The sequence below is a fragment of the Mastigoproctus giganteus genome, chromosome 7 (genome assembly GCF_048544385.1).
Source record: "Mastigoproctus giganteus isolate SK-2022 chromosome 7, ASM4854438v1, whole genome shotgun sequence".
In the NCBI taxonomy this organism is placed as follows: domain Eukaryota; kingdom Metazoa; phylum Arthropoda; class Arachnida; order Uropygi; family Thelyphonidae; genus Mastigoproctus; species Mastigoproctus giganteus.
In genome coordinates, this window is record NC_143581.1 from 188734321 (window position 1) to 188746778 (window position 12458).

At 35.9% G+C, this 12458-nt stretch overlaps 1 protein-coding gene across 2 annotated transcripts in view; it reads right to left on the bottom strand.

The window, feature by feature from the left end:
• Positions 1 to 12458, bottom strand: part of Sec24AB (Protein transport protein Sec24AB) — a 298277-nt gene that overhangs the window by 28575 nt on the left and 257244 nt on the right. For both annotated transcript variants that reach the window (XM_090378021.1, XM_090378020.1), the window contains one exon: positions 2918 to 3055. In XM_090378021.1, coding sequence (XP_090234147.1) covers positions 2918 to 3055 — 138 coding nt within the window. The remainder of the gene's footprint in view (positions 1 to 2917; positions 3056 to 12458) is intronic.

Sequence of the window (12458 nt, forward strand, 5' to 3'; positions counted from 1 at the left end):
GACAGCACCGCCAGAGGAAGACAGTTGCCATGAAAGGGTGTACCTGGTCAGCAATGATGTTTAGGTAGGTGGTAGATGTCAGAGTGCCCAGCACATGGATGACTGGACCCAGGGGTATCCCAGCAGAACATCGCCCAAAGCATGACACCGCCACAAGCGGCTTGTTTTTGTCCCACAGTGCATCCAGGCGCCATCACTTCCCCAGGCAAATGACACACGTACCCGCCTGTCCAGATGGTGCAACAGGAAACGTGATTCATTGGACCAGATGACCTTTTTCCAATCACTCAAGGTCCAGTTTCGTTGCTTGTGTCCATTGCAGGCACTGTCGCTGGTGAACCGTGTTAGCATGGACAATCAGAGCAGCCTGTGGCTGCACAGCCCCATTTTCAGCATGGTTCAAGGTACTGTCTTGTGACACATTACTCCCTCCATCAGCATTCCAATTACGGCCGAGTTGCACCACAGCCACCCTTGTGTTGCCACGTACCATCCTTTGCTCACCTTGAGCATCGATGAGCCGTGGTCATCCAACACCTCCCCGGCGGTTTGTGGGTTTACCATCCTTGGACCATTTTCGGTAGGTACTCACCACAGCTGCTATTTCAGATATGCTCTGACCCAGTTGTCTGGCCATTACAATTTGGCCTTTATCAAACTCACTAAAGTCCGCTACCTTTCCCATTTGAAGAACAAGAGTAACAATGATTAATGGAGCTTGGTATCAAGTGTTTTTTATAGTGTCCTGACCCGCACACACATCGTAGTTCACCTGCAGTTGCTTCGATGTGCATAAAGACTCAGTGGTCAATGTTTTGGCTCATCGGTGTATAAAAGGAAACAGCTTTCACTTCACATATCTCACAGCATATCCTAAAGTTTTTGTAATACGTTACTATTTCTTCGTGGAATTAATAAAAATTGGAACACAAGGTATTTTTTATGGATCTCTGTGATTAGCCTACTAACAGTTCTATGGATATCATTTTGACCTAACTTATTTTTTGTGAGTTATTACTAGACAGATTATAAGTGTTTGTATATGTCCATGTACATGTTGTAGTTGTTTTAGTCATTAGTGGTCGTCCAACGCTAGGTGTTGGACGACCAACATTAGTACATATAAATGCATAACATGAATATTACTAGCAACACCGAATATTTGATCAGTTTTCACATATTGTGAACATTACAATAACATTAGCATGGGAAAATATGTCAACAATGTTTTACTTTAATTCTCATGACATCATAGATGTGGAATAAGAGTATATTCTTTGAACTTATAACATAGCAGTTCAGTTTTTCTGTAAAAAATTTATGGGACAGGCAGGTTTAAGCTTTTATTGAAAATGCCAAAAAAATCAAATCTGCTTAAGTTATGGAATCATGGGTTGCCAATCCTAGAATAGTTCACTACAGGTGACAGAACAGTGTGTGTGTGTGCGTGCGCGCACAAGTGCACATGAATGCTCCATGAAGAAAAAAAATTCCCCACTGACCAACATACAAAAACAACATTGCACATTTGTAGGGGGAGTCCAATAATAATTGCAGCATACTTCAAGAGATTAATATTTATGATGATATTTGAAAAATTCACAAAATATTAAAGAAAACGTCATCTGGATGTATGCTTATAGCAATTATGTTTAGTATGTGGGAAATTAGACAGACAGACATCCTTGTACAATTTGCCTGGTTGTAAGGTTCTTTAAAATGCAAATTACCTCAAATGCAAAAACTTTCGGTGATTCTTTGCTGTTTTTATGGCCAGACTGAGATCAACCCATGGCAAAAAATGTCATTCATTTTTGTTAGTGATGCTGTTCCGTATATTATAAAAAGCTGCATTACAAGTTTTCTATTCAAATCTAATCCAGATTACTTGCTTAGTCCTTGGCTTACATATGCTTGTAGACACAATCTGAGACAATTTTGGCAAAGTTAATAAAGTTATTTCTTATGTAAATGAGGATCTCCATACAAAGCCTCTATGCACATAGTGGCTTTTATGGAGGACATGCAAGCTGGTCTTCCTTTTCCACTAGTCTATTCTGACAAGATGGGAAATATGGTTACATATAGAACTTGTTTTATTCCAAAAACTTTGATTCTATTTTAAAAAAAAAAGTTGTTGATGCTTTGGATACTGCAGCTTCAGCAGGTGTCAGCATTGCTAAGGCAACTGTTTCATTAGAAAACATTTGCTGTTCATTGAGACTCATTTTGCTTGGTTATCTAATTCCATAACAAAACTAGAAGCATGGTGGACTATCTTCAGGCAGTGCAATGATATTGATGAAGCAGACAAATGTCAATTAGAAATTAATTATCCATGGAGACATAGGAGGGAAAATAAGAAATAAATTTCATAATGTTTAAAGAAAGACTGAATTTCACATTAAAAAAAAAATAGATGACTTTGTTAGTGGAAATAAGCAAAACTTCCATTTTAACTAGGGGCTTCAAAGGCTTACATTTTTAAGTATCACCCCATCATTTCCATCAATGTCGAAAAATTATTTTGTACAATGAATGCCACTGATTTACAACAGACCACATTGAAAATTATACTGTTGTTTACAGTCACAAAGGATATTCCATGTAAAATTATACTTATTTTAAAACTATTTTGTTTATTTCTTGTATCAATAGCATTCAGCTGCTTACAACAGTCAGTTTAGTTGTCAAGGTGTTACCAAAACATCCCAAAGGTAAATATTTCAACTTCTGTTTGTTGGAGTATAATTTTACAGTATGTAGAAGTATACTACAACTGAAATGAAACATTCTTTGAACCATGTAACTAGCACCACCTTCAGTGAAAATCAGAAATGCTAATTAAATGATTCAATTTATTGATAACATGGTAAAAACATCTACCACATGACTTTTTCTATAAATATTCACTTACCTTGTCATCCAGAGCATGCACAGGATATAACATTGGATATATATATGTCAAAAGGTATGACAAGGGTACTGTCTTCATCTGTTCCATGGCAAATACACGTTCATCTAACTTTGTACTAACACCAACTCTAAAGGCAACCTAGATACACATATATTAAAAAATATTAAATATTTAAAATTAGAGCATCATCAGATAGATTTCCAAATATTATTTTAAAATCAATGTTTTACTTATACACATATTTCACATTTCTGTATACACACAGAAGGGAAATGCTCTAAGTCACTACTTTTATTTATAGTTAAGAGATGCTACCCAAAAAGTTATGATTATCATAACTTTTGAGTAGCATCTCTTAACTATAAATAAAAATAATACCAATAAACAATGCACTACCAATAATATTGTTGCTTTGGTCATATAAGTGAAGCATGTGTGATTAATGCAACACTGCATGTTTTCGCTACGTGTCCTGCAATTTTATGGACAGCGATTCAAAAGCAAAAGGTTTACATTAATTTCTGTTTCAAGATTGGTAAAATAGCATCAGGAATATGACATTAGAATTTCTTGTAGTAGATGCTTCAACAAAAGCATATGTCCATGTAGTTTTCAAGAATCAAAAAATTTCTTGCACTGCTTGTCTGTTCCAGTCTTTGGCCAAGAATCAAATGCCCCACTACACATTCTCTATGGTAACCCATTTCCATTACCATCAGCCTCATGTACCAAGACATTGGTATATCTTGGTATGTGAGGCTGATGATGTTGTTGTTGTGTTATTTGGTTTTTAGGAGCATTAGCAACTAAGGCCATATTGCTCCGGGGATATGCGGTGGTCATACCCTGACCTTTCCACATCCTCCGTATTTGGTGGTCATGGGCTCGAACCCCGGTCTGATCAAGAAGCGGGTGCTACATACTGCTGCTCCTGCTCACCTGGCTATGGAGGTGCCAGGCTGATGATGTAATAAGTAGAGCATTTCAGGCATTCACTGAAGAAGTGGTACAGGAAGTATCGCAGAATGGCTGAGAATAATATGTAGCCCTTTAAGAAATTAAAGGCAGATTACGCTCTATGCAATTTGAAGTGCTTATTTTCTCCCTAATTTCCATTTCTTAATTTCCCGACACACCATGCCACTAAAAGAACCTCTGAGACCTCAGGTAACCTGTAATTGCTCTTGGGTTTTTGGAAGTGGTAAATTGGCACTGGAGTAGAGGTAAACCAAAAAAATGAATCCTATATCAAGCATTTTTTTTTTTATTTTTTTTTTTATTTTATTATTTTTTTTTTTCCAAAAAAAAAAAAAATAATAAAATAAGTCTTGTTTTGGACTGCATATATAATCAATTTCTATTAAAATTTGCTTAAAAATTTGCTTAAAAAGTTCAGGATAGCCTGATACTACAAATGCAGCAGGTTATCCCAATCCTCCCTTAAGCATCTGGTACAATTAATTGCATTTCTTTCTGAAATATTCACCCCAACCACTAACATTAAATGTCTTGCTCTTAGAACCCTCACTAATTTCTATTTTTAAATCCAAAAACAGCCTTAAGGCTATTTCTTGAATAAACACAGGCTCAGAGGCAGGTTATGCTAAGTTTCCTCTTCAATCCAGTAAGTGGTCTCTCCAACTTTGCCAACAAGCTATATTTATCTGTTATTGCTCTTTTCAGCTCCAGAAATTACCTCCTTGGTGTGGTAGAAGTTAAACAATGATGACTATTGATATTCAGCAGCTCACTCACCTTTTTCATATCATTTAATTATGTGGTAGTGTCATTTCTAAAGTAACACTTTTTTGTGATTTCTTTTCTGTGATTCAGAAAAGTCAATTTCTTCTACAAAACCGTTGCTACAATTTAAATTGCTTAATAGGTACAATTCTGTAAATGCCAGCATGGAAATAATATATTACTGTGGTCCAGAAACAAGGTTAATACCAAAACATTCCTAAATTAAATCATCACAGTGGTATATTTTGATTTTCTATTATCTATAGTGATAAATGAAAATAGACTCCTTGATGTATTATTTTCTGACAGTTGCAAAAGTGAAAATATCTATCTTTACAGTACTAAGCACATTTCATTACCATGTTTACTTTGTCAGCTATTTCACTGGATATATATGCAAAAGAAAGTGGCATTGCTCTCCACTGCCGACCTTGTACCAACATCGTAGATTTGCTTCAGCGTGTACAGAAAAGGGCAACAAGATTGGTGAGGGGAATGAAAGGATCCTCTTACCAAGAGAGGCTTAAGTTCTACAAATTGCAGTGGCTGGAGACCAGGCACCAGGCAAGGTGATCATTGAGGTGTATAAGGCCTTGAATGGGTTGAGCACACTGAATTCTGATGGGATTCTTCCACTCATTCAGATTACGAACCTAAGGGGGCATAAATTCAAATTAAAGAAAGACAGGCGTAGAATAGATTGTGTGGAAATTTGCCTTTAGCCAGCGGGTGGTTAATTGCTAGAACAAACTTCCATCTGTCGTTGTGGAAGTTGATAGGTTAAATAAATTTAAGGAGGAACTGGACAAACATTTAGTGGGATTTGTTTTGTAAATTTTTTTTTTTTTTTTTTTTTTTTTGCTGATGCTGCATAAGCTCATACACTTGCATCACATGCCACTACTACTACATGTATGTTTCCTCAGTATCAAGGTTAGTGAGCCACTGTTATCACTGGTGTTTAAGTTTGTATTATGCTCTTATTTATTATGGTTGGTTTGTTTCTGCTTGTCATTAATTACAAATGTTTATTAATTTGTTTGTGATTACAAATTTATGGCTTTATTTTCATATTATACATGCTTTTTGGACCTCTGTTGTAAATTTTAAAAAGTTATTTTGCTATTTTAAGTGGAAGTGAAATGTGGTAAGCTTGCTACATTTTACTTCATTCACAAAGTAACAGAATAACATGACTCCCCCCCCCCCCCAATAATATTGGCAATACAGATGGAATCAAACCTAGTTCCAAACTAGCATTACCAAATAATTATGTACAGGGGAGTTTTATGTACTGTTTTAATGTAAAAGGGCAGTTCAATAAGTAATGCACAATTACTCACACATGTGCAAGCATAAGGAAGGGGGAAGTTATGATGAACACTCGTTGCACTCTTAATTACCCATTAACATACTTAATATCATTTTTCTGGTGTTTTTAGATCTGAAGATATGGAGGGATAATGCAACAGTAAGTGATGGAGTTCCTGTTCAAATCAGGTAATTAATCAGTCAGTCGCATCTATCCACTGAAAACTCTGGCAGTCTATGGGGCCCAGAAAATTAATTGAAGTAATGTCCAGAGGTGCCTCAAAATTTCGGGAAGGTTATTTCAATGTCAAAGACAAACTAAACAACTGATTAGTCAGAAGACCAATATCTGTCACAAACTGAAAATGAAGGTCTCATTGGTCAGATCATTCAAAATGATAGGTGCATAACCAGCAGACAAGTAACAGGTGCTACGAAAATGTCAAAGGGAAGTGTTTCGATCACCATCAGCAGACTGGGATACAGAAAAAATCAGCTCTCAGTGGGTGCCTAAGCTGATCACAAAAAAAATTATGGCTGTGAGGAAAGATCTTTGCACATCTGGAGAGGTTTGGTGCCTAACAGTGATGAAACATGACTCTTTCATTATGACCAACAAACCAAACGACAATCCGTGAAATGGGCACACCCAACATCACCTATAAACAAGAAGCCAAAACTTTCCAAATCATTGAAAAATCTTATGGCCACCTTCTGAGATGAAAATGGCAATCATTTTTATTCTATTTCTTGGAAAGCGTAACAACCATCAACAAAGAAAGATACTGCTTGTTCCTGTAAAATCTTAATTTAGCTCTCAAAACAAGACCTGAACTAAATCGGCAGGACATCAAGTTTCATCAGGATAATACAAGGCCACACACAGCATAAATGACACTGTCAAATACTGCCCAGGTTCGGTGGAGCATAATGCCTCACCCCATTTTTTTTTTTTTTTTTTTTGTTTTACCAAAGTGCATTCAGTGCCTGGAAAGAACACTAGAGAAAATGCAGCAAGTGTGGTGTTTCTTAGATTGAGTGATCCAAGATTTTCACGTTGAAAGATTGTGTTTCATGGATGTGAAGTATGGTTACAATATCTCAGATAAAGATATTACAGCTTATAGTGCATTACTTATTGAACCACCCTTTTATTATCATCAAAAAGCCAAAGAGGATTTCATACTGTTGATACTTACTCTTGCTTTGTATAGTGTAAGGTGCTTTAAATATGTAGTTAATACTGGAAACTTCAATAAAGCTGTTTCCCTACCACTTAGCAAAACTTTAATGCAACTTACATCCAGTCGCAATGTATATACAAAAAACACCCGCATGCATTCTGATGGACATGCACACACATGCTGTACTCAAACAAAAAAAATTATGTACAGAGTAACAGAAATTCATGCAGCAAACACTAATAAGTAAACTCTGGTTCTTAGTGAAGGATGCACTGTTATTACTATACAAGAAGCAAGAAGTTTTTTTGAGCATGCAAAAAGTTAACTTCGCTGTTCTTGCATGACCTTCCTACCTGGAGTTCCCATAGTCAACACAGGTGTAAAACTGTTTCAAAAGTTAGGTTTGCAGCATATATTTGAAAAAACTGATATCATACATTTTGTTCTCTTTAAATAAATAAATATAGTGGATAATCTGAGTGGATTTTAACTATACTGCCAAAAATGAAAAGCATTAGAAACTATATCACTTAATACCATTCATAGGTATTAAGTGATAAGACTGAGAAGACAAAAAATGCTTGTAGACACTAGAGTTGAATTTCAATAGACTTGCAATTTTCAAGAAACAGATGTGAAAGAAGGTTGTTCCAGAAAATGGAAGTTAAAGGGATAATTGAGGAAGAAAAGTTGGTTCTCCAAAGATGGATAAACATAAGTCAATAATCATCAGTCGATGGACACTGATGGAATCCATACTGGTGATCATTGATCAGATGGAAGGATGGAAGGTTTCTAGATAATTTAGGAGTTGGCAGTTAATGGATTTCCCCACTACTTCAGAAAGAGTAGAAGTGAGTGCAATGGGATGATAAAAGGATGGGAGTGATTTGTCATCCATTTTAGGAACTGAAATAAAAAAGTGTAAAAAGGCAACACAGATCAGGAGTAAGCTCAGGAGCACAGGTTTTGAGAACAGGTGAGAAATACCAACAGGATCTGGAGCTTTCTTAGTATCAACATTGTTCAAAATTCTTCTGACGTCCTTTTGTCAAAAAGTTGTCAGAAGACCAGAGTACACATTCAGTGGAGTGTACTGGGAATGGCAGGAGGTGGTTTACCAAGTTAGTCAATACAATAGTTAAAAGAAAAGTAGGATGGCTAGTAAGCAAGCTTACTTTTGCCAAGGATGCAACAAAACCATCACGTTTTAACAGAAGTGGAAGTACAGATGGGTGAAGTTGTTGCAAGTAGCTACAGCCTGAACAAGAAGGAAGTTTTCTACTCTTAGCCTGTTCAAAAATCTAGTTTGGAATGATGGTTTGCAATTATTGTGAGTCTTAGTGTTGGAAGAAAATGAACCTGGAGATTTGGACAAAAGAGTCAATTGCAATACACAACACTCTTATCTTAAACATCCTTAGCACACTTACTGGAAAACCAAGGTTTAGATAAACGGCAAGATTTTAAGGTGAGTGCAGAATAAAGAATTCCATCCTTACAAGAATAATTTCACTGACATGATAAGAGCAAGCACTGATATTACAAGATTTAAAACAGTAATCCAACCAAGGAAAACAAAAATAGAAATCTCACAGACCATCCCAATTTGTATTCTTGTAATATCAAATAACATAAGGCAGAAAATGGCCATGAGAGAAAGGTTCCATTGCAGAAGAAACCTTTACCAAGTTGTGATCTGAGGTCCTAGAAGGCCACTAACCTCAACCATATATTTTTAAGGGTTGTTTGCGATAAAAAAAAAAAAAAAAAAAAAATGTTCAAGAGTGGTGGGTGTGTGGTTAGGATTGTCTGGTATTCTGGTAGGTAAATCAACAATCTGTAATGTCAAGATGCCGAGGCATTTTTGAATTAGTAATTGCAAAAGCCTCAACATTTTGACTGGCTGGGTCCATGTGACTAGAAAACTGAAGTCAGATGGAGTTCAGAACATTAAAATCACGAAGGAAAATTACCTCACTGTTAATGGAGAAAGTCAAGTTTCGGAGAAAGGAAGTCAGAGTTCCAAATGATTAACTGAGTTCACAGAACAATAGAGGCAACAGTGAATTTAACAGAATGGGGGTAGAGACATTTTAAGCCAGGGAATATCGAAAATAAGAGTTCAAAATTACTACATCTTTGACAGGGAATGTGAAAGCAGAATATGCACAAGTACTACCTTTTAAGTTAAAGGAAACATGCAGTGAATAATCAGGACAATTAAGATTAGCAGTGGCTGAGGCAACCACAACTGGGATTCTGTCAGAAAAAGTAAGTGGGACTTGGCAGTCTGTAAATGGAAATAACTGAGATTGGAATGGAGACCATATGCATTTGTGAAATGTACAATAGTGTTTTGAAAGTTTAGATATTTTTGCATATAAGTTTGTTCTATTAGTTTGACTATTCATGGTGCATTCAGTAGATAAATTAAAAGTTGAGGGGAAGGGACATGTACAAAATATTGAGACATGTGGATATGTTATACACACATCAAGAATTTGCTCAGCTCCTTGACATGACAGGGCCTCAACAGTATCCTCTGCATACACACTACTCTGACTCCCTCCAGTCATCACTATGTGGCAGAGTAGAGGCAGCAAGATTATACAGCAGTGATCCGAATGCCTCCTAGAAGGTTACTAAGGGGTTCAGTCCAGTGGACTATTTAACAGCCAGCCTGTGAGCACTGTTTAAGAGCTGTAACCTCAAAATGTGAAGATGATTGGATCTTGCCATTATGCCTATCGTAACATCAATCATACTACATGATGGAAGAGATAGAGGTTGCTGGATCTTTGCTCTGGTAGGTGGTTTGCCACTTAATTTTCCATTTCTAAATACTCATTAAAATCTATTGCTCATCTCTAATGCTAGCTACCACTAATAGCTAATGATAAATTACTTAACAGATGGAAAATTTTGAAAAATAGCATATCACTTCATGCACATGCTAACACCAGAATATATTACGCTGCTACATAAAGGAATTACACTTTAGATCAGTTCTTTCATCCGTGTTATGAAACTAATATTTCATTAATGATTCCAAAAACTGATTTTCTTTCATCACTGTTTCCAACTTCTGTAGTAACCACCATTGTTCTTTATTAACTTTAAAATAAAGATGATTCTCCATGCTCATACATAGGAAGAACATAAAATGAAAGACCTTATGTTCATTTTATTCATAAACATGAAGCTGTCAATGATAGAGCAAAAACTCTTTAGCATTTGAGTGATTTTCTTAAAACAAGAGGACTATAGTAAAATAATATAACCTCTTCAACAGATTGCCATCTGTCTTTCCACTGCAAACAGAGAAATAAAAAAATAATGCTTTAAAATTTATTAAAGTTACTTCATTCTTAAATTTGCAAACATGCAGACTTAAATTCCTAAAGCAGATTAATAACGATTACTTTTCAATATTACTATGTAGTTATACGGTACAAAACTCACACAATCTTTCTCTCTAGCTTTTTTCCCCTCAAATTCCACCTCTTTCAGTTATGATGTTATTACATTACTACGTTCATGATTAGAACACAAACAGATCCAGTGAGAAAAGAATGCTTTGGTCATTAACATGAAAAATAAGGGGAACAAACAATATCTTCATAAATGACAAATCTTAAAGGAATAAAATATTAGCTAATGGGTATAAATTAATAACTATTCACAAAATGATTCTTCAGAATACCCACAAACAAATCAAAGCATTAGTCATGAACTGATGGCCGACCGGGCTAGCCGAGTGGGTAAAGTACCTGCCCGGCAACCCAAAGGTCGCGGGTTCGATTCCCGCCTCGGGCTTGGATCAAAGTACTGCAAAAACCTTGGGAGGTGCAATATGGCCACAGAAGCCGATGCGCCAACAACTACCAAATCAAAAAAAAAAAAAAAAAAAAAAAATGAACTGATGAAATGAACTTTGTCAGGTCATGGAGTTAATTGCTTATAATTTTCTATGCATTATTTAAGCAAAAATTCTAACAGGTTACAGTTCAATTGGAAGAAGTGATCTACACGATTGTTCATCACTGTGAGATAATTAATTAATTGAGACTACACTATTATATGACGACAGATTGAAATAATTTATTTAAGTATTAATTATAGCATTTCAACAATAAAATATTTAAATGTACCACATGATAAAAGTGTAGTTGTTAAAATGGGAATTTATGCTACTAGTCTTTAATTTTAATTAAGGCAAATTAATTACTAAATTAACATACTTCTGTAACCTTGGGTATTTTTCAATACCATTTACTAACAGCCCTCAGCTTTACACATTTAATGCCATTTACAAGGATTTACTAATGCCATTTACAAGGATTTAATGCCATTTACTATGTTGGACAACAAAGATTGCAAAATTCCCACTGTAACTGAGCAATAGAGAATGGTTGGAGAAGGCCTGTAGATGTAATCAGAGAACAGTGGATTCTGCTCACGAGTCAGGAGCCGTCATTAAAAGTATAAACATGGATAGGTCTTACTCTGTGAACACAGTAGGAGCAGGGCAGAAGATACCAGGTCTCTCACATGAAATACTTTTTGGCCTAAGTAAAAGCAACCTCACACATATGTACTCTATAATGTGACTATGTCCAAAAAGGAAAGGGTGAAGAGAAGATATGCTTTTGTTGCACATTCTGAATACCAAATGTCATAAGCGTGAATTTCTCTTCTCAGCAGCCAATTAGAAGCAAGTATTCTGTAAACAGTGTTTGGTAGTATGTCGGTGAAAAAGAATGACCATGAAAATGAGGACTTGATAGTCGGCATTCTGACCAGAACGTGCCATGGTTCAACTGTTGGAGGGATCACCCAAGACTGCCCATGAGGCAAAGGGAGTTCGATAGCTGATTTCTAGTGAAACAGCGTACCATAGGCTGGTAATTGATAACATATTTTATAAGTATGGAAGCTCTTGCATGCAAGGTCAATACTGATCTAGTCAGAAAATGGTTTCACCCTAGCTGATCCAAACATGCGTATATTAATGTTAAGTGCTAAAGTGTTTCTATGATATGTCTTAAACGTTTTCATGTTTGCATTGATCAAATAGCTTAGATATGGAGTTTTATATAAAACTTTGCATTAAAATAAATATCATAAAGAGAGGTTTACATTTCTAATGTCCTGTGCCTTAATATTTTGTAAAGCTAGTGTATGTTATGTTTCTCATTTTTGGTATACTTGTAACCTGATAAATGGGTCAAAGAACAGATGGTTAAGGGTATTAAGTTGAAGTAATAATGACGGCTATTTTAAGAGAGGATATATGCCCA